Source organism: Astatotilapia calliptera, chromosome 5 (genome assembly GCF_900246225.1).
Source record: "Astatotilapia calliptera chromosome 5, fAstCal1.2, whole genome shotgun sequence".
In the NCBI taxonomy this organism is placed as follows: Eukaryota; Metazoa; Chordata; class Actinopteri; order Cichliformes; family Cichlidae; genus Astatotilapia; species Astatotilapia calliptera.
Genome location: NC_039306.1, coordinates 1,115,242 through 1,138,638, shown reverse-complemented (window position 1 = coordinate 1,138,638; position 23,397 = coordinate 1,115,242). Strand labels below are relative to the sequence as shown.

The 23,397-nt window shown below is 43.8% G+C and overlaps 1 protein-coding gene and 1 long non-coding RNA gene across 8 annotated transcripts in view; one reads left to right on the top strand and one right to left on the bottom strand.

Annotated features, from left to right (window-relative positions):
• The window catches only part of pcbp4 (poly(rC) binding protein 4), a 186,105-nt gene that overhangs the window by 142,294 nt on the left and 20,414 nt on the right, over window positions 1-23,397 (top strand). For 6 of the 7 annotated variants that reach the window (XM_026166558.1, XM_026166557.1, XM_026166555.1 and 3 more), the window contains 4 exons: window positions 2,479-2,553; window positions 10,516-10,587; window positions 21,549-21,590; window positions 21,672-21,750. In XM_026166558.1, coding sequence (XP_026022343.1) covers window positions 2,479-2,553; window positions 10,516-10,587; window positions 21,549-21,590; window positions 21,672-21,750 — 268 coding nt within the window. The remainder of the gene's footprint in view (window positions 1-2,478; window positions 2,554-10,515; window positions 10,588-21,548; window positions 21,591-21,671; window positions 21,751-23,397) is intronic. The other variant, XM_026166561.1, reaches the window with a different exon arrangement.
• On the bottom strand, window positions 901-20,824 carry LOC113021810 (uncharacterized). The gene is made up of 3 exons (XR_003272365.1): window positions 16,896-20,824; window positions 2,452-2,558; window positions 901-1,152 (listed from the first exon to the last, which is right to left on the bottom strand). It is a non-coding gene; the product is annotated as an uncharacterized LOC113021810 (long non-coding RNA).

The following is a 23,397-nucleotide window of genomic DNA, read 5'->3' as shown; positions in this document are numbered from 1 at the left end:
TTTATGCATTTAAAGATCTATCTCGTAGTCTTTTTAACTAAATCCTTCCAAGTTGGAAAAACATAAAAGCATATCTGTAATGTTAGAGGTTCTGCTGTTCTCCTGCAGCCAGAACTGCCATCCACTATTTTTTGGGTGACCACAGTTGGTGCAACTATCAGCAATCAATCAATTTAGTGCCCTTACTATATAACCACTGATGGTTTTTGCTTAGATTATGGCATCAGTGAAGTGGACCTACCACTCCGATGTCGTCACTACTGTGTATTAATGTGTATGTCCAAAAAAAAAATCCCCCACTGCAAGCTCGGGTCCTCAGCCAGAGGCCTGGGAGCTCTACTGGACAGAGATCTCGGATGTTGTTCCTGGGATCTGCAGGAGCCACTCCCCTAGCTTTGGGGTCACTGCACCGAGTGCTGCGATTACAACGGTTACCTTCACCCTCCGCATCTTCTTGAGCTGCTCTTTCAGCCATTGGTACTTCCCAGGTTCTCATGTTCCTTCTTCTTGACGTTGCTATCACTCGGTATCGCTACATCTATCACTACGGGTCTCTTCCTCTGCTGGTTCACTACTACACTACAGTTCGTCTTGTGATTGGAAGGTTGCCGGTTCGAGCCCCGGCTCGTACAGTCTTGGTCACTGTGTCCTTGGGCAAGACATTTCACCTACCGCCTACTGGTGTTGGCCAGAGGGGCCGATGGTGCGATATGGCAGCCTCGCTTCTGTCAGTCTGCCCCAGGGCAGCTGTACCTGTAGCTGCCTCCACCAGTGTGTGAATGTGAGTGTAAATGAATAGTGGAATTGTGAAGCGCTTTGAGGGTCTCGAAAAGCGCTATAGAAATGCAATCCATCATTAATTATATCATCAGTTATATCGTTATTGCAAATTTTCAAATGTATATCGTGATAAATATTTTTGGTCATATCGCCCTGCTCTAGTGGTAGTAGGGACTGTCCAGATGTCACATCTTCTAGTAGACTTTCAGAGGATGCTTCACGTAGTCTTCGTAATCGGCCAGGAGGATCCAGGGTAGAGCTGTTATCCATTATCTCAGGTCAGCCGCTCTCGCACTCAAGGCCTTCAACGCACCAGTTGTTCTTGGGGTTTGGTGTCCAGTCTCAGAGGGTAGGGCTGATGATATCTCCCACCTCAAAAGTCAAGGAAACCACAGGACACATCCAAAAATGTTTCATCACAACGCTGGTAAAATGTTGCCTTGGTGGTTAAAATTTAAACAGGGTAATGACAAAAAGTACCTTTAACCCATATCGCAAGCTCATCCCTAAACTAACCAAGTAGTTTTTAGTGTTAAACCCAATCTATTAAACACAAGCACCTCAATGGGGAGTCAGATTTGTAAGTTATTATTCCAACACTCGCCTTCCAATGTTTCAACACTGATTTCATGCTAAAGATATAAAGCAGCTGGTTTTGCCCTTGAATAACAGTGAGACACACACACAATGGTAAAACACAGCTCAGCACTACAATTGACTTTCTATTGACGTTGCTTTCACAGATGCCAGCCAGTGTTGGGGAGTAACGGAGTACATGTACCAGCATTACATACTTAAAATACAAAATATGAGTAACTGTATTCCGTTACAGTTACCGTTTAAAAAGGTGGTATTCAGAATACAGTTACTTTGTTGAAATAAATGGATTACACGGCGGTCTTTTCCTGTTTCATATGCTCGGCTGTGTCCTCTCTGTTTTTGGTAATTCCAGGCTGGTGGAAACCCAAACAAAACACACATTAAGAGGCTCTGATGTCTGTGTCTCAATCTCATGGCCCATGTCTCCTCTACTTGTGCCCCAAATAGTGATGTGAAGAAATATTTTTAAAAATTATTATTCAAAAAATGATTTAATATGAAGGCAATAGGCAGAGTGTTACAGGCATCGCCCTAAAGAAAGTACGAGCTGTCACGGAGCAGAAACGGGAGCTGGAAGCATGTAAATATAATAATAACCACTGCAGCCAAACAGAGAGCCTGACGAGCCCAGCTGTAAGTAAGCTGTTAAGACTCGACTGTACGCTGCGTTTGTGTTTTCCTCCGAAATAATAAGTTCCAGAATAGTTTTCTACACGAGATCGCTGCAAAAAGTGCAGCCTTACCTAATGTCCACCTACTGTTACTCATTTATATTAAGATTTAAACATCTGGTTGGTGTTGGTGTGGAGAGTAACCTTCAGTAATAGTAATAAATCACACAGCAATAGGACATTAATGTAGTTGTAAAAAGCATGATAATATAAAAAGTAAATATATAAAGTATATATGTACATAAAGTAATCCAAAGTATTCAGAATATTCGTCATATAATCTGTAGTGGAATACATTTTAGAGGTAACCTTCCCAACGCTGATGCCAGCACATAATTGGACCCCATTATTTGCCACCACCACCTTAAGATTCTTCATATGTTTGTGCCTATAACCTCACCTCTGACTGTCTTTTCTTTATCTGTAGTCTCCACCAAAAGGAGCGACTATTCCATACCGACCCAGCCCGACTCCGGGAACTGTACTGCTGGCAGGAAACCAGGTAAGCTGTTGGAGAATGATGGTAATTAACATCCTGCTGGAAATCATGTACCACTGTAAAGGTCCTTCAGATGAACCGTAACAGGGAGCAAAACATAAAATATGCAAGACGGCAGGAAAATGATAGATGGAGCAGACAGAACAAAATAATGCAGGTATCTGGTGATGAAAGTAGTATGAGAGTGGCAGAATAAAGGAAATGATTAATGAAAGCAGAACAAACAGATTTATAGACGGAAGAAAATCAGGTAACAGAAGGAAGCATGAAAGGAGGAGAGGCAGAGATGTTGGTGAGAGAGGCACGGGCGGACGGATTAATGGGTCAGATAGACGCGTAGATGAAGGGGATTTAGGGAGGTATGAAGAAATGATGGATGTATGGGAGTACTGAGGAAGAGATGGAGGAGTGGACGGATGAGTGAGTCGATACATAATTTATTATTCAAGAATATGCTTTGGTTTGCAATTTCAGTGTCAGACAGAATACCCACATGGTCGCTTACCCTCTTATGTTTTTTCCATGCACAGACACAGTCATGTTTCCATCTTTTCAGAGGAGATCAAACTGCCTTACTTTAATTTCCTGGATGTAGACTAAACTTAATCTAGAACAGCAATTTCCTTCAAATGGCTCAACAGGCAACTTTTGGTCCTCACAAAAAACCGAGGTCCCCGCAAGTCATTAAATAGATTTATGTCCCCACAACATCAGTAATACAAGTATGGATGTGTACACACACACAGTCCACTTGCTAAGTTGTAGGGTGTAGGCGGCTCCTGTCACACCAGTTCAGTATGATGAAATGATGCTTTTTTATGACGACTCACAATTCTTAAGTATTCACTAGAGAAAACATTTGTCGCCGCTGGAGAGGAAACCTTGGTTTGTCTGTGTTTCTGTGAATGAATTTGTTGGATTGGAACGTTTTCACCAAATTCTACTATATATGATTTTTATTTCCAGACCAGATTGTTATCTCTTCCAGGGAAGTCATGTGATCATCCATTTGATAGCATCCTTGAAAGGCTGGGGATGGATTTGAACAAATATGGGGACTGGTTGAACTTGATTCACTTTTAGATACAATCTGATTCTATAACCAGGAATTTGTGGAAAATGGTTTTTGTTCCAAAATAGGGCAAAACTTTGCATCATGTAAGATCAGATGGACATCTATCAGGTCATTGGTGACCCATCCAAGGCTACGATTAAGATATTGTTTGTTTGTAGCTGAACTTTTCCTTGTTTGGAACACCTCATAATGGAAAGACACTGGTGTCAAATATATTTGAGTTCAACTTAAAACTATCTTGTAGTTTCTATAAATTTGCCTTAGACATGTTTGGGCTGGTGCCCTGGTGCATATTACATGATCGGTGATCTCAAAATTAACTTAGATTTTCCTTCAAAGGTCTTAATATTTTTTACAAAATGTGCATGAAACACTTAATTTTGTTGTGACATCTTTTATTCAGGTAAGAAAAACAAGGTTGCACAAATAGGATGCAATCTGCAATCGATGTAGAAAACCTGAAAAATGAAATTAGATGTTTGTCTGCAGATTCGAAGGTAATCAGTGGGAAGCCACCTCGTAGTAAAAACAAAACAATGGATTTGCTGTCTTAAAGATAATTTAAAGTAAAGATATAATAAGAAACGATGCTTTTTGCCTTCTTACCACTTATTCTGCCAAGATGCTCTTCAGGCTGCAGGGATTGATTGTCAGTATAATCACATCAAGTCCCATTTCTGACGATTACACTGTCTATTGGGGATCTTCAGATTAAACCAATAACTCATTGTAATAGATCACCATGTGGAACTGATTTAGGTAATTGTATCATGGTGTTAGAGGATTATAGTCAAGGTTGGAAAGGAAAATCTAGATTATTTATTGATAAAATCAACAGGCCTGTGCCTACCTCTTTTATAAAGGCGCCGGTCCACTCAGTTTGGTTGCCGGGTCTCACGCCTGTCTGTCTGACCACCACGGACCACCGAATTTCTCCGTCTACACCTCCAATTCTCTCCCTCCTCAACCACCGGACAAAGCCCCCAAATGTTAAGGTTCAAATATTGAGGAAGGAGAGTACAAACAACCATGGTCCAAGAGCTTGGTCAAACAATTGATTTTAATTAAATACACGCGTGGGAAGACCAGCTCCGTTCGCAGACAGCGCTGATCTCCAACCAATCAAAGCGTAAACAGATTTTTTATACCATCAGGGTTTGAATTTAATGACGCCCGCTCATGCGTCATCAGATAGAATATTTGCATACGTCAATTCAAAACCACAATGACTTTTAACACAGTTTGAAAAGGAACATTGTCTCTGTCTTCATGGCAGATGTTTCCTGTCAACCCGCTTCTCCAAACCCGCAGTTACAAGACAACATGATTAACCTCTCACCTATAAATGATTCTCTCTGAGTGTGTGTGTGTGTGTGTGTCGTCCTTAAATGCTCTCTCATCTCACCCGTTGCACTTCTGACTTTTCACCAGAACAGAGGCTCATCCTTACATGTAATCCTCAGAATAACCTGCACTTAGACTCTGCTTTCGGTTTCAGTTCTGCAACAGGCACACTCTGCAAACCTGCAATTTCCTGTCAGCCTGTGGCTTTCTGAAAGACACACACTGTTTAAACATCTGAATGCAATATCAATACTGTAGATTATATTATTAATCTGGACAATAGCAGCAAAATAATTTCCCTGATCTCCACACAGCCTAATAATGTTTCTCCAATTGTTATTGAACAAAAACAGCACATATTTTACTTGTTTGCATTTGCAGAGTTTACAAATGAAACTGTGACATCTACTAAAATAAATGCTCAGTGATGCTGAGTGCCATAAACCCCGACCTAAACGTTCCTGCATTTACAGAAAGTATTAATCGACTGAGAAAAACATGTTCTGGGTAGAAGTGGCTCAACATTTAGCCCAAGGCTGCTCCAGTGTAAACACAGGTAGAGGATTTTATATCTTTCTAAGTTTCTTAGTCCTGGGGAAAGTCCCTGCAGTGAAATGACAGCTAGAAGCACGAGAAGCTGCTGTTAAGACTCTTTGTGCCTCTGCTAGCTTAAGTCTGGGAGTCTCTTGGCCCTTTGACAGTCAGTAGAAACACATTTATGGCCCTTTGTGAGTCACTGTGTTACGGCTGTGCTACAAAATCTCTCTGTGTGTTTCTTTAAGCGTAACCCCAGAGATTCCCAGCGTACCGCAGTCACATCCTTCCCGTTTAACCCGTTGACCTTGTAAAGTTGTTCTTGTTGAGCTTGGATTACACCACTGTTATTGACTCTTATCGACAAGGCACAAACTGGAAATGTGGTCGTCCAGATTTCTAAAGAAACTGAAGCTACAGAAGCACAAGCAGCATGTTTCGTTCCTCAGAATCATCCAGATTCTGCTACATTTAATTTTTCATCAAACCCAACACACCAGAGGAAGACAGCCTGAAGATGCTGAGTTGGGGCTAAAAGCTCACAGGTCAGGCGGTGGTGACAACAAACATCTCTCCTTCTAGAGACCCAGTTAGCATGAATGCAGCCTTCCTGTGTGCTGATAGGTTGATTTGGCTTAGTGACAAAGAACAGCTTCATAGTTTGTAGCATTTGGTGATTTATGAATATAAAACAGAAAAAGACTTCATGATAATCGACGTGATTGTTAAAATTGAAACAGCCTCAGAATTGCGAGCAAGATCATTTTGCACTGAGTACAGGGAGTGCAGAATTATTAGGCAAATGAGTATTTTGTCCACATCACCCTCTTCATGCATGTTGTCTTACTCCAAGCTGTATAGGCTCGAAAGCCTACTACCAATTAAGCATATTAGGTGATGTGCATCTCTGTAATGAGAAGGGGTGTGGTCTAATGACATCAACACCCTATATCAGGTGTGCATAATTATTAGGCAACGTCCTTTCCTTTGGCAAAATGGGTCAAAAGAAGGACTTGACAGGCTCAGAAAAGTCAAAAATAGTGAGATATCTTGCAGAGGGATGCAGCAGTCTCAAAATTGCAAAGCTTCTGAAGCGTGATCATCGAACAATCAAGCGTTTCATTCAAAATAGTCAACAGGGTCGCAAGAAGCGTGTGGAAAAACCAAGGCGCCAAATAACTGCTCATGAACTGAGAAAAGTCAAGCGTGCAGCTGCCAAGATGCCACTTGCCACCAGTTTGGCCATATTTCAGAGCTGCAACATCACTGGAGTGCCCAAAAGCACAAGGTGTGCAATACTCAGAGACATGGCCAAGGTAAGAAAGGCTGAAAGACGAGCACCACTGAACAAGACACACAAGCTGAAACGTCAAGACTGGGCCAAGAAACATCTCAAGACTGGTTTTTCTAAGGTTTTATGGACTGATGAAATGAGAGTGAGTCTTGATGGGCCAGATGGATGGGCCCGTGGCTGGATTGGTAAAGGGCAGAGAGCTCCAGTCCCACTCAGACGCCAGCAAGGTGGAGGTGGAGTACTGGTTTGGGCTGGTATCATCAAAGATGAGCTTGTGGGGCCTTTTCGGGTTGAGGATGGAGTCAAGCTCAACTCCCAGTCCTACTGCCAGTTTCTGGAAGACACCTTCTTCAAGCAGTGGTACAGGAAGAAGTCTGCATCCTTCAAGAAAAACATGATTTCCATGCAGGACAATGCTCCATCACACGCGTCCAAGTACTCCACAGCGTGGCTGGCAAGAAAGGGTATAAAAGAAGAAAAACTAATTACATGGCCTCCTTGTTCACCTGATCTGAACCCCATTGAGAACCTGTGGTCCATCATCAAATGTGAGATTTACAAGGAGGGAAAACAGTACACCTCTCTGAACAGTGTCTGGGAGGCTGTGGTTGCTGCTGCACGCAATGTTGATGGTGAACAGATCAAAACACTGACAGAATCCATGGATGGCAGGCTTTTGAGTGTCCTTGCAAAGAAAGGTGGCTATATTGGTCGCTGATTTGTTTTTGTTTTGTTTTTGAATGTCAGAAATGTATATTTGTGAATGTGGAGATGTTATATTGGTTTCACTGGTAAAAATAAATCATTGAAATGGGTATATATTTGTTTTATATATATATATATATATATATATATATATATATATATATATTTGTTTTTATATATATTTATATATATATAAATATATATTTGTTTTTTGTTAAGTTGCCTAATAATTATGCACAGTAATAGTCACCTGCACACACAGATATCCCCCTAAAATAGCTAAAACTAAAAACAAACTAAAAACTACTTCCACAAACATTCAGCTTTGATATTAATGAGTTTTTTGGGTTCATTGAGAACATGGTTGTTGTTCAATAATAACATTATTCCTCAAAAATACAACTTGCCTAATAATTCTGCACTCCCTGTATGCTCATCTCATGCTTGCATACTTTAAGAGCCACAGAAATAATAAGTTCACTGATATCATTGAATACTAAATGTGGATATTAACTGTTATGAGCCTGATATTTGTCACCCTGGTGTTGTTTTTGTAAACCAGAGAATTGAACTGAATGAAAGCTGAATGATCCAAATATTCTGACCTCGTTTGCCCCCAATTAGCACTTTCTGCTCACGCATAACAAAACCAAAGTAGAAAAATCCTGCACGATTTCTCCCTGTAGGGTTTTCAAAGTACCTTGAATTCTGAAAAGTTTGCTTTGAAAACTCTGATGCTTAATTGGTTGCAGAAATCTTGCCGTGTGCGCTCAGGCTCGACGGTGCATCGGAGCTTAGCAGCGCGCAGGTTGTCATTTGGTCAGTCCGAGACCTGCATGATTTTTATTTTTCCCTAAGAGAGTGGCACAACTGAGATCTGTCTGTACTTGGTCACACATCACTGGACTGCAGCACAGATTGTTTGGAGATTGACTTGGACGTCTCTCTGCGTAGTTGTCTGGGGCATTTGGTTATTTGTGGATGAACTCTGAGGCGCTGCTGCAGTCAGCGGTGGGACAGTTTGTATTTCATCAACTCGAAACCCTAAAATCTCATGTAAAGTAAAATCAATGCTGAAGAAGATTCAATAAAACAAGGTCCTTTATAACTTTAGTGCATCAAAGTTTTCCACCAGCACTTTAGTTTAAGTGACAGAGACAGAAATCAGTCGTTGTGTTTGCTTGTTATTCTGCAGAGCTGCATATTTGAACAAAAGCTCAAGCTAGACGGAGTCTAAAGAAACCCTTTCATGTCCTCAGTTTAACGTTTGGGGAAAGCTAGTTTACTATAAGCCAAGATCAGTGAGATTACTACTGCACTGATGCTTCCTACACTGATTTCCAGTGAGTGGCAGGTTGCAAACTTTAGACACAATTATGACATCTTAGATTAGCTTGTCAGACCTCCGGTCACAACATTACGTTCATTCAGTTTTATTTTTTATACCTGCAAAGACAAAAATGATGGAAGCCCAACAAGGTAACAGTAGAGAGGAAAAACATCCCTTTTAACAAGAAACGAATAATAAAAACATTGAGACAGAGATGGTTCGTTTACCAGATGAATAAATTAGATGGAAAAATCAAGATTAGTTGTAAAGAAAACATTTGAGAATAATGGAATCAAATCATTTTACAAATACTCCATTAATCACAGCCTTCAATAACCAAAACATGTTTAAAAGTGTGGAACTGTGAGTAACTTCAGGCACAGAACCTCAGACTGCAGCGTTTTTGGTTGTTTGTACACATGCGTGTGCAGGACGCGTTAATGCTTCAGTACATGCCACTTTATTTCACTACAGTCTACATGACATTAGCAAAGTACTGCAGAACCATCTGCTTCACTTTCCACCTCATTTACAACAGAAAGAGGCCGGGGCGCTGTATAAGAGCCAAGAACCAATCACTAGCTGGCGTGAAATATTAATATTTTAAACGAATGGCGTTATTAGTGCTGCGTAGCAGAGGAGTAACGTTGAAACGTCTAGTTGGCCGATCGCACACGTCACTAAAGCGTGACGTCGCTGTTCCGTTTCATGCGTTCCTTCTCTGGTTTTCAGCATCGCCACCTTGAGCCGGCCGTTGGTGTGGGGGGGGGGCTATAAAAATAAGACTGATGCAAATTGAATCTCAGCCATCTTGTTAAAACAAGTCATTTCAGTGCATCTCCAGGCAGTTTGGCCTTTGGAGACGGTCTCAGCGGTCCGACAGCATCGGCACACCTTTGGCGTCACGCTGCCTTCACGCTGCCACATGGCAGTTTTCTTTCAGAGAATGATAAAGTATTTATTCTGCTCCACTTCATCTTCTCATCTAGCAGTAAATGGGAAACTAAATGAACTCTTGATGGTTTCTTACTGATTTCTGCTTCTCATTGCAGAATCACATGGAAAACCTGTTTTTGTTACTTGTTCTGTGCGTCTGGTCTTTGCTGGCTTTACCTTTGCTTTTCAAAATGTCTTACAAATAAATACACAATGACTCTGAGCTCTTGCAGCAGCAGTGGAAACACTTATGTAATCAGCTGAGTAACACTGCTCAGGTTAAAGCAACTTACAGCCGATTCAGTGACATAAAGAAAATAGTTTTTAAGGACACTCGTAAAATTAAAGGCCACATTTTTCTTATTAAATTAACACAATTATTGCTGCTTTTACAGTTAGTGAGACATTGTTGGTATAATGCTTTCATAAGTATGATAATAATTGTTTCTTTATAAGGTAAAAGCTGGGATCAGTTTCAGTTCCTTTACGTAGTCTTACTAACTCAAGTTTAATAGTCTCATGAGGTGACTGTGCATGACTTTAATTTCTAGGGGAGATTTGACCCAGCTTGACATTAGTTAGTGTGTAACAGTGTCCACGCCTCACACAGGTTTAGCTGTACGTCGAACAGCTGTGGCGATGAAGGATCCCGAGCCGCTCTGCAGTGACCAGGTTGTTCATGTTTGATCAGTTCTGAGCTCTAACCGTGGCGTTGACTCTGCTTGTGTCTCTCTGTGCCGGCTGAAGGTGTTCGAGGCTTCAGACTTTGGCTCTCACCCCCTGTTCTCAGTGGCACAGGGAGGAGTGGACCTGCAGCAAGTGAGTATGGCCGCCTGGGGGCAAGGGTCGAGGGTCAAAGGTCACTGCATCACTGCCTTTGTTTCCATCTACCAACGAGCTGCTTTGACTGGAAGCTGGGCTGGAAAGATGGAAACATTTAGAGCTGCAGTCAGCTGCTCCAGACTGAAATGTGTTCACTATACGATGTAATGAGAAGCCCTGCAAACATTTGTAAAAGTTTAATGATTTAATTTTGCGAGTACAAATATATGCACTGCTCAAAAGATTAGAGAACACACTGAAAACACATCTATCAGCACTGATATGGACTCAGCGTTAGGAATGAAAGGACCTGCACAGCTCTGAAAATCAAAGTGATGATGCATCAGGCTAGCCACTGCAGCAACTCCAAACGGTACTCAGCAGTTTGTCCACGTGCTTGTCTTGTATGCTTGTCTGAAAATGGCGGCGCACGCTCCTAATACGATGAACGGTGTCCTGGGGGATGTCCTCCTAGATCAGGACAGTCTGAGGGGCAACCTGGTGACATCCAAGAGGTCTTCTATTAGATTTAGATCAGACGAGCCCGAGGACCATCGGTGGCATCGATTCCTTCATCCTCCAGGAACTGCCTGCACGCTCTCACCACATGTCGTACACCAGGAGGAACCCAGGACACACTGCACCAGCGCCATACCTGATGGCAGTCAGGGTGCTGCTGCCTGGCCTGTACAGGCCTGTGCGTCCATCGCTGATTGACCACCAAACACTCACGCTGAGCGATCTTACAGACATAACGTTCTCCATGAGAGCGTTCCACGTCTGTCACGTGTGCTCAGGGTGAACCTGCTCTCATTTCTGAGAAACTCAGGGCATCTGCTGTGGACCTGCCACTGCTGGTATTCTACGGCCAACGGGGCTCCGTAGTCCCGGGCCGAGAGCACAGGGCCTACTGATGGCCCTCAAGACACAAGACACACCTTCATGAAGTCTGTGTCTGATTGTTTGGTCAGAGACGTTCACACCGGTGGCCTGCTGGAGTTCATTTTCTTGGGCTCATCCTGTTTCTGCACGGTTGAACCTGCAGCCGTGTTCCACAATCTTTGGGCCATTTTGGGAGAACGCCTACTGGCTGCCCCTCCCTGAGCCTGCTTCTTTTGGAGCACCCAGTGCTACTCATGAGAGATGACCTGTCATTGGAGGATCAAGACAAATAAGGTCCCAAACCTTGGGTTTGGCTGCAAATACTAGTAGAAAGGAGTAGAAAAATCTGACTAAACTAAAAGATTTGACAAAGTTTCAAACGTGACGTGTTTGGCAAAAGTTCATAGAACAATATAAAAGTTCCTGAAAAACTCTTTCAAGTGTCTTTATTTGCAAAGTCCTCAGTTTGCTGTTTTATGCAATTCTATTCACATAACTCGAATTTTTCTCAGGATAATTATGTCGTTTTTCAGCTGCACTCAATTTGCAGATCAAACCCTTTCTTCCCATTCGGTCCTCATTCCCCACACAATGCAAAAGCTCGCCTCCTATTTATTCAGATTTTTTGCTTAAATGGTTCATCGCCAACACACGCCAGTGCTTTGTTTCAGTTTTCGCTCTAAATCAACAGATCTTTTTGTTTCGGTCGGTCGTGTGAGGCAGGTAAACAACCGCCTCCCTCGGGCCGGGGAGCGAGCCAAAGGACCCGAATTCAATCATGCTGCTGCTGCGCTGCAGCCGACACTGGCATCGTAAAAACAGATGGTCAGTGCGGTCAAGGATGCCAGATTAACACCTCTGCACAGAGGAGCTCAGTAAACATGAATCTTCTTTTTCACATTAAAAGCAAACAAAATGCAGGCGCACGATAGCCGAGGCTGAGCGAAGACGAATGCCGTGGAGAAAAAGTACAAAACAGGCAAAGAAAAACACGGAATCGAGGAGGAAAAGAGACGTGACGAATCGAGACGGGAAAAAGTGCAGGGAAGGAGAGGGAAAGATGAAGAGACGAGCGGGGATGCCGAGCAGCTCCTCCTGGCCAGTTTAATCGCCGTTAAAAGCTGAGAGGGGTCGGCCTCCTCGCTCTCGGTGCTTTCACCTCCCAGGAAACGCATCCGTTAACGAATTTTCCCCCGACTCATTGTTTGCTCTGAAACACAAATGAAGCAGGAGTGGAGCCTGTGAAACAGTCGTTGGCTATAATTGCGAGGATGGATCGGGGAATGCACGGGTCATTTTTTATGTGCTTGTATCCTAGAGGGCTGCCATCATGTTCACAGTCCTCAAACAGGCTTAAAAGTGGCTTAATGAATCCAAAACGTACAGCAGGTGGGAAGCTATCAAAAGCACAAACACTCAATACAGCCTCATTATTCTAATGCTCAATAACAGCTGTCCTGCTTTGCAGCAGCTGAACCAGAGCTCCACGGTGTGTTGATGTGCTGGATATGTTGAGTACCACAAACTTCCTTGAGACTCTAATGGAGTCTCAGAGTTGTTAATTAACAACATTTCTTCATCAAGTTACTCGTAAACTCGATGCAAACATCACCGAGTTCCCTCAAAGAGCGTTTTCTGATGCACATTAGCTCTAATTAAATGTCGTTTCTAGGAGACAGACACACACCTGCAGTCTGGCACGTTAAAGCAGCTCATGAAGCTCACCTGCAACAAAACTGCACGTTTAATCACATTTACAGGAAAATATCATGTCTCCAGCAAAATACCTTAAAAACACAGGTATTAATAATGACCATGATTCATACAATAATAAAAGAAATGATGCAGCACCATCGGGGATGGTGATTCTAGTCGATGTTACTTGGATGCTGGTTGTTGAGGCTGAGGTTTGGAGATTATGAGCGGTGCCTCGTGACCGGCGGTCATTGCCTGAACGAGCAGAGGTCTTTGCATCGAAGCGGGTTTCAGGACTTCAGGGTTAACCCTGCGTGCACATCACCATGGTAACTTATGCAGCTAACCTGCTCTGGAGCGGACTGCGTTTGAGAGCAGAGACCAGCGGGGGTGAAATCGTTGTCAGTTTCCTTTTACAGACCTGTGAGCACAGACAGGCTTTGTCTGTCCTTCTTATCAGTAAGAAAGATCAAGAAATCTGGTTTTATAGATTTAATATATCCATCCTTCCGTTCTCGTCCGCTTATCCATATTGGGGTCGCGTCGGGAACGGAGCCTTTCTCAGAGTTAATATAGTTTGGGGGGTTTTCTTTGTTTTCCCCGTTGGCTGCAAGTAATTTTAAAACTGCTCTGGACCTGATGTCATATTTGTAGTAGTCCGAGGATAGATTTGAATTCTAGTTTTATATTTATCCTTGGTTAAAAACACAGGTGTGGATATTAATTTGATGGAGTAAATGGCTGTTCTATGACAGCGCGGTGTGAAGGCTCAGGACCTTCAGACAGGCTTTGTAACTGTAACACACCTTTCCCCGCCTCACTGACCAGCGTGCACACACACACACACACACACTGCTGCAGTATGTTGTTTAACCTCTTTGTATTTCATATATCGTACAGCTTTTGTAAGTCGCTCTGCTGGCCGTAGGCGGGTTACACCATCACTGTCATGTGACAGACTCTGCTTCTATTTACCGTTTTTAGTAACCGTATTTGTTTGACCGCTGAGCCTCGTTGTTGCTGTGTTGAACCCGCCTCATGGCCCAGGAGTTCACGTTATTCTTGACTTCATGTTTTGCTAACAGCACCTGCACCATGCAGGAAGTGAGCAGATAGCAGATTTTGGCCATTAATCTCTCCTAAGCTGTTTTAGGACAGCGTGATGAATAGTCTGCGAGCTGGCAGTACATCAGCCTGTAGGTCAGGTTTATGCACGTATGTTAAATCCACTTTAATGTGTTTGGGTTTGTTGTGTGTGTTGTGTGACTGTAACTGAAATTATGTGACTTACTGATCTGGGCATAATTTCTGAGCTCTTATCGTCTTGAAGTGTATCCAGATTTTCTCACATATCTCACGTGTACTCGTGCATGAATCAAACCTACAATCTGATAAAATTTTGCGCCTCTTCTACGAGGTTTTTTTCCCCCGGTGAGCGCTGGTGCATAAATAGCTTCATGTCAAGGGCGCGGGTGTTCAGACCAGACGTAACGGTCTGAGGTCAGGTTGTTGCGGCCGGTGTGTCGCCGTCATTAGCCAAACGTCCTTCAGCCAGACGCTGAACCCGCCATCGCTGCGTCGTGTTGGCTTAAAAGCGGCCTCGGGCCACGTTGCTTCTACATTTAAAATTCTTTCATCCAGCAGAGCCTCTGTGAGTGATCATCTGAGGGTGTGACTGCAGCGGCTCATGGCTTCATAAAAGATGCACACATCCCCTCTCAGCGTTTTTAAACGGTGTTTTTCCCGTCGTCACCTTTGCCTTTGAAACCCAGATCCACAGTCGGCAGCGTCTGCCCGACGAAGCTGAAAACCTCGTGGAGAAAAGCAGAGACAAACACACGGTAACCTCGGAAAAGCAATTTAGAGGAATGAACTTCTCTTTTCTTGTTTGAGCTGAATGGAGTGAATACAAGCTCGGCTGCTTCACTGTAAAATGTTCTTCTGACTCGAGGTAAATTGAAATGATTACCACAATAAATGAGTTTTTATTTTCAAATATGATTTTTATATTCTCGGGCTTCTCGACATCCAGTATTTCAGATTTTAGTCCGAAGAAACTGCTGGTGGTGTGAAAGTGCTACATCTTTAGCAAATGGTGAATGATCTCCTTGTTTCTTAATCGGGAAAAGGATTCAAGCCAAAATCAATCGTAATTAAGCCGTGAAACATTTAGAATAAAGTCTCTGGGATCAGCGCGAAGCATGAAGTCACTCAGCAGGTCGTGTTGTGTGTTAGAATTTACCATTGTTGTTCTTTGCGTGTCTTATTCACACTATAAGAAATGTTTAAATCTGATATTAAAGTGGATTTATTCAACTTGGACGCCCAAGTTTGTGAATGAAATAACTTGAGAAGAAAGTCACCTGGATTTTAAAGTTGATGAACCATAAGTGCGTCAGGAGGCTGAGACAACAACAGCTCAGCCCACCTGTGGGTCAGACCTTGAGCTTGTGAGGGGCAACCAATCAGAAGAAAGTTTGCATTAAGGGGGAGGAGCTAAAAGAGCTTGCCTGAGTCACAGAAATTGGCCGAGTGAAACTGGTCACAGTGAGGATGCTGCACCAAAAACCTCCTGTGGTTGTTTTTGATCACCAGACACTAACTCGCTTTGCTAACTAACGACCGAGCGGCAGCTTGTCACAGAGAGGACGTGGAGAAGGTTTGCCTTCAAAGTAAAAGCTCGGGCCTCAGCCTGAAACCAACACATTTCAAAAGGAGCAACTTTTACTTTGAAGATAAATCGTTTCTGTTTCCAGTTGGCATCACGTTCTTCGTTTGCTGAGCGAGTAGGTGGCAAATGTTTGCAGACGAGTCTGCGTCTTCCATATAAACTAGAGGTAACCATGGCAACCTGTTAGTGACCAAAGCAGTCACAAGGAGGGTTTTGACAGCAGTTTCACCTAGCAACACCGAGCAACAGCTAGCAGACGCTCACCAACTGCATGTCTGTTGTTCTGAAAGTAAAACTCCCTGTAAATGTTTTAAAACAGCGTCTTTCACACGTTGTTGTGTTGGAGCTTCGCCACAGCTCCCGTTCATCATCCCGGCTGTGTGATTGTACTAAAACTGCAGTAAGTAAACGGACGATTATAAAGAAGCAGAAACCAAAACAGAGAATCTTTGTGAGCCACTGATCTGGAGACAGATCCACGCTGGCAGCAACACACACAGGTTAAATGGGATAAAAGCTTTACATGATCCAAGTTAGCCAAACTAAGCTCACTGACTTCGCTGCAGATCAGCTGTTTGTCCTCAGAGACACAGAGACAGCGTGGCTCACAGACAGGATGACAAATAGGACTCTAGAAACAACACAAGTGTGCGAAGTAGAACAGAAGAGCACTTTACTCCATCACACTGACAGGCCTGCACGCCAACTATAGCTAAGTGGGGTGTGTGTGTGTGTGTGTGTGTGTGTGTGTGTGTGTGTGTGTGTAAAAATGCATATTGTTTGTCAGGCTCACAGCCTTGGGAACGTCAGTTCAAACAACACTAGCTAGCGGAGGCTCCATGGGACGGATGGGAGGAGAGACGGAGGGTTGAAGTGACAGGTGGGGGTGAGACGAGGAGACTGGGGGAGGAGAAATGAAGAGAAATGTAGAAAAACCTCGTCTTTGGTAACAAATCGATAAAAAGACGTTTAACATCGGAGGATCGGTCGCTCTGCTTTGGAGTGACATCAGTGTCAGTTTTGCTGTGAAGAATATTATCAGAATATTGTTACTTACATACGTGATTGATGATCGATCAGATCTTTTACACTCCTCTCATGACAGTTAGGTCCACTGATCAGCAGCTTCCCGATTGGCTCGTACGAATGACCGGACAGTCTCAGCCTCAGCTCCGAAACTCTTGAATCGTCTCCGTCCTCACGTTATTTCAGAGTTTTCTGCAGGCTCAGGATGTCAAAGTAAAGTGACAAAGTTTTAATCACCACACAGTGAAGAGTTGAACAGTAACTGTGGACTCGTCCTGCAGAGTTTTGTGTCAGACAGGAATCACCTCAGCACTCAAAAGCATGACTTGATTTTTGTTTTAATCAGAGAAAGTGATCATTACTGGTTAAGATGTGGCCACAAATCACTCAGAAGAACCAGGAAGCTGCTGGTACTCATCACGTGACTGTAGGGAAGAGATGGCAGGAGAGCACGAAGAAAGACGCAGAAAAGGATGTGAAGGAATGTTTGAAACGAAGAGGTTTTAGAGAAAAGAGCTGTGATGGAAGAAGCAATGGAGGGAGGGTTAATGCAGAGTTCAGTGACAGCGTGAGGAGATTAACGCCTTTAATTCATTATTAAGGCTGCAGAGAGAGGAAGAGGAGGCAGCGACTGAGAGACGAAGAGGATTCGTGTACTGCGTTTGTGACGAGTCACATCATGATTGCGTCTCTCGCTCTGGTGACAAACTCATCTGCAGTAGTCATGGAGTCATTTCTGGGATTAAACGTTAATCTTTATTTCGAGATTGCAGCTGTGAGGATTTCTCCGGTGGGATAATTAGCTGTGATAACGTGTTTGAAATGGCATTAAGCATGTTTCAGTGAGAGTAAACAACGAGTTTTTAGAGGAAATTAGTACGAAGCTTTTAACTAAATGCAGGTAACGCAGGCTGTTTGGAAAAGAGGTGCTTAAAGCAGTGAAATCTGGATTTCCGTGTGTTCATCGTGGAGCCTGAAGTCGATGTTACCAGAATGGCTAAAATGTGCCATCGTCAGATTTTAGCTTAGGTGTCAAAGAGAAGAAGACAGTTTAGTGTTTCTGTGCAGGTCGATAGTCTAAGGAGCTTGGAAAGAAAACCACGTCACCTCTGAGACGTTTCACCTCTCATCTGAGAAATGGTGGTCTGAACATTCATGGACTGAAGAAGTCCAGTCGCGTTTCTTTAGTCGAGTTTCCCTTCGTGATGATGTGCGTTGGATCCTCAGCGCTCAGTGGCACTGGAAACCAGTGAAAGACGTTGGCTGAGGAACCGGAGTCATCCCCACTGAAAAATAAAAACTGTGTCTGATTGTAGAGTCATTGCCTTATAATTGAGGGGACTGTTCCTGCACCTCAACAGGAACGCTTCATCGGTAAATGAAGTTAATAGGTGGCGTGATTGCACAGGGAGGGGTCTTCAGGAGGCAGCAGTGTATCCCGTCACAGTGGAAATGAGCGCCGTCCCACTTTGTTCAAACGATCCATCAGATTTAGACGAGTAACGTGTGTCTACTCCAGTGTGACCTTTCCCTTTCTTGGCTGTCTTTACTGGAGATGACAGGTGTCACTGCTCCGCTTCTGAGTGATCGGCTGTCAGAGGAGCTTTTTTTCGTCAAAGGTTGAACTTCACGCTCTGAAACAGCCTGAAGCAAAGCAGGATTATTATGTGAAAGACATGCTGACAGCCTTGAAAGATGTGACCACAGCGCTACTCTTAATTTGCTTCCATACAGTCGGAGGCTCCGGCTGTTTGTGCGGGGGAGACTAGCATCAGTTTTAGTTTGTGTATTTGAAGTGTAGTGAGCATATTTGCATTTGTGCAATAAGTACTAATACACTTCAGTACAATGAGTCTTTACTAAAAACAAAGGGCTATAGCATTACAAAGACTTACAGTTGCCCTAAAGTCGGGCGATATGTCAAATTTTTCCAGCCAACATTCATCGGTCCAAGAAACAACGATAGGTGATTTATTCATGCAGGTGACTTTTTGATGGGCGAAGCAATGTAATCGTGCATGGACCGATTTACCCATTTAGAACAAAGAAGTCCAAACATGGAGGAACTAGTTGCCAAAAACCCCCAAAGTCGTCAGTTTGGGATTTCTTTGGCACTAAACCGGATGAAAGAGGCAAAGCTGCCGCTGTGCAGACGTACGGCAGCAGCAAAGGACTCGAACACGACTAACTCGCATGAGCATTTAAGTGTTCGCCGTCCAGCTGAGTATGCTCGGCTATCACCAGCTTTCCATCAACAAGCTCAAGAAAAGCTTTTCACCAGCAGAATATCCAAAGTGCTTTTACTAAAACGGTTAAATATGAAAAGGACAGCCCCAGGTAGACACAGCGCACGCTGAATATCTGTCAAAGGAAGTGATGTCGTTTCATACCGTGGAAAAGGAGCCATTCGTCGAGGTGCTGAAAACTTTTGTCGAGCAGCACATGCTTCCAGGACGGAAATATTTAATCATATAATGCAGCACTATTAGTTTGCTCCATTGACTTCTTCTCTTAGCTTCAAACAACATCATTAGCAAACTGATGGTCGATAAATGCGTCCAATCGCTCAACCTTAATGCACACGCCTATAACACGTCCATTTTAAATGTACCTTTGTGTCCGATGTTGTATTTTTTAAGTATTCCTACACTGACGAATGAGCTGCTTGCATGGAGTCACATGACTCAGTCCATCTGTAGCCTCAACTCGCCTAAACTTTAGACAGCAGAAGAAAAACGAAGCCCATCCAAAGATAAGCTTTTATTCCTAAAAACCGTTTCTGATTGGAGAAACATGTTACCGTGGTTACAGCAGCTATTCTGGTTTACAGTGAGGTTCGTGGACGAGGCTCTGTGGGCGTCCACGGAGCGCTCCAGCAGAGCATCAGCGGCTGACTGAGGAGCTTCTTAAATATCGGCGCCGACATCAGACGGTCGTTCCTAAAAGGAGGAACAAAGTTCGTCAGTCTGACATTCTCTGCTGTCGTCTCCTGCTCGGAGAATCCCAGACGTGCGGGAGCAGACTCTCTCATTCATGATGCATTAAACCGCGCATAAATATTTATATGGTGCTTTCCGTGTTGGACCCCGCACGGACCATTTGCATTAGGTAGACTTTCAGGTTCACAACGGTGCATAAATATCAAGCAGAGCTCACACGGGTCCGTTACTCTTATAGAGTCAGAGTCTTTGGAGCTGGATTCTGTGGATCCTCCACATCCCGAGTGCTGCCAAAAGGAGTCAAAAGTTCAGCAGCACAGTCTGAGATCTCTTATATAAGGTTGGTCAACCTCGGGGAGACACACAAGCGTCTCTGCAGTGTCTCGAATGCATCCACACCAACTTTGTCCCGCTGCTCATGCACACACACACACACACACACACACACCACCTCCCCTGCAGCCGTCTCATGCTTCGCCTGTGGACGCGCTGCTCCTCTTTGAAGTTCAGCGAGGGATTTGGGAAGCCGTCTGCAAACTCCTCGAGTCATGATGTTGGACAGATAAAACATGGACTGGATGATCGAGGGAAACTCGTTTTCATAGTCGTGTTTTCAGTAACTCCGAGCATCACGGAGCATTAATCCTGACGGCGTTTCCCTCTGTACTCGCAGAAGACGGAGGAAAAGACCTTTAACTGACGGGCTTTTCGGGGTCTTTGAATTGGTTTATGGGCTTTGTATCCGAAGCTCCGGAGAGATTGGAAAATGTCAACGTTTTTCATCAACTACTTTTTATTATGAGCAAAAGCTTCGCTGTATCTATATTAAAAATCTTCAAGGATTTAAAAATAAAAGGTGACGCAGGTGCAGGTGAGAGTGAAGGTTTGGTTTCAGGCACAGAAAATACAGAAACTCGTGCGACGAAGGAATTTATAATCACGGCAAAAGTATCAACTTTAATAATAGCGCTTTTTTAGGCACCCAAAGCGCTTTACAGTTCCACTATTCATTCACACACTGGTGCAGGCAAACCACAGCTGCCCTGGGGCAGACTGACAGAAGTGAGGCTGCCATATCGCACCACTGGCCCCTCTGACCATCACCAGTAGGCGGTAGGTGAAGTGTCTTGCCCAAGGACACAACAACCAGGACAGGAAGAGTTGGGGGATCGAACTGGCGACCTTCTGGTCACAGATGAGCTCCCCAACCCCCTGAACCACGGTCGCCTTTGAAAACAAATGGAGATCTGAAAGATGGATCAAATGCAGAAGGTACGGAGCGCCTTGCTGCTTATCCGGGTCCGGGTCGGGGAACCAGCATTGTCAGCAGAGAAGTCCAAACCTTCCCATCCTTGACCATCACCTGCAGCTCATGGGCAGAGATACTGAAGCGTTCCCAAGCCGGCAGGAATGCTTCATTTCCAAAGAGAGACCTTAAAAAAAGTGTTACAATTTTCTTACAACTTTTAAGGAAAATCATAAATGATGCACGATATGTTTCAACACAGTTGCTGCAGAACTCTCTTCATCTACTTCATCTGCAGCTTTCACTAATCAGAGGGAAGATGTCTGATCGCTCTAAATGACCTTAAAGCAGCCGCACCAAACTTTTCCACATTTTAAAGCCTCTCCTGTCTTTTCTTGTCTGTCTGTTGGACTTTTGATCAAACTGAACCTCATGATGAACTCCAGGCTGGATGGATAATGAGGTGATAACATCAACCTTCTGTATTTTTCTGTTTCAGACGTATGCAGTACAGAGCCACTACGGCATTCCTCACTCAGAGGTAAACAGCTGCTTTATTCACTCTGCTCATCTTTGATATCGTCGCTTGTTTCTGTCTGATTTCCATCTCTGTTCCTGTCAGTTAGCAAAGCTGCACCAGCTGTCGATGCAGCAGCAAGGCCTGGCCCCCATCAGCCAGTCAGCTACACAAGTACTGCCTGGTATGTGCACGCACACGCACGCACACACACACACACACACACACACACACAAGGAATTAAGGAATTACAGGTAACCTCTTATTTCCAGCTCAATATTTGGATTCTTAGATTCTGCTCGAGCAGCTTTGCATGAGTCCCAGTTCAAAATAATCCTTCTTTATCTGACACTGGGGCTTCCCCCTCCATCCTTAGCCCGACTCTCTTCTGATCGGAGTCTACCACAAACTAATCTACTGATCAAACACATTCCAAGAGTCATTAACTTCTGATATAAGAGCTTTTCTCCCACACACTGATGGAGCTGCTTTAGCAGATGTTCTCTGGGTGAATCTGACAGCTGGATTTATTACAAAGAAGTACGACCTGTGTAAACCTGATATCTGTGTTAGATAAACATATACCTGTAGTAAATATTTAGCCTCAGAGCGATCTGCTCGTTAACATCTCTTTTCCCCCGCATGTCTGAATCTGCAGGTGTTTACAAGTCAAGACAAAGAGCGACTCACAGTCTCGGTGTCCGGCTCGGATTAATAGTTCAATATGTCGTATAATAAATCAGACTCCACAGAGAGGTTAACAAAATAAGTTTGTGTTGCCACAGAGCGGTTTGTGATCTGTGAAATAAAAGAGCCACAGAGGCTTTTGTGCTCACTGTAGTTTCATTATTGACTGATCTCAGTGAAACCTGAAACCCTGCAAACCACTGTGCTTCCTGGAAAACGTCCATTTAACAGGAACTGCCTTTAATCTATACGCCTCCATGTGTCCTGTGTTGCCAGACGATTCCCACCTCCCTCTGACGCGATAACGTCTGCTCTCTGAGGCTGAGCGCTAAAGACTCAGGAGTCAGAGTGTGATAATGGTTCCCTCTGTCATTCCAAAGGAAATTAAGAGCCCAGCTCACTGATGCAGTCACACAAAGCGTACAATAAAACCATAACACTGCTGCAAACCTGAGCCTAAAACCTCAAACAGCCACTCGAGATTCTGGGAACTCTGAGCAATTTGACCGTCGTGTGCATGCAGCACATGTTGGTGACGTGCACGTGAGCGCGAGAGAGACGAGCTGTCAGCAGACGCATACGTGTTCAGTCTGCACACATTCGACTTTGAATCAAAGGACTAAAAACAGACGTCAAAGTCTGCAGCCTCTTAAAAAAAACAGACGGATTTATTCAAAAACCTTATTTTCATTTTGGAAAAGTCATTACGTCGAGTTTCATCATTCTCTTTATCAAAAACAACAGAGATGTTTGTAAAAATGTGTGAATGTTATCAGACATCCTCCGAGTTCAGCCTTTAAGATGCACAATGCTCTCTCTCCTCTCTGTTTGTGGGACAACTTTTCAAGTACATAATGAGGTAATGAATGCTGCACGAGCTTCATTCTGCAGCGCGGCTCTGAATTAGAATCTGTGCCTGGTGGCTTTGATTTGGAGCATCCAGCTGAACTTACAGGCCGACTGCAGAGCAGCTCTCTGTACTCGAACCTGGCCGGCAGATTTCTGGCTGCATCGGTGAGGCTCCACGCCGCTCTGCAGAACGGCTCCGCTAATCGACTAAAAGGTGGAAATCAAAGGTGTGACTGAGCAAACAGCTGATTGTGTTGGCCTCGTTAATAATAAGACCGCAGAGATGGCATCGTTA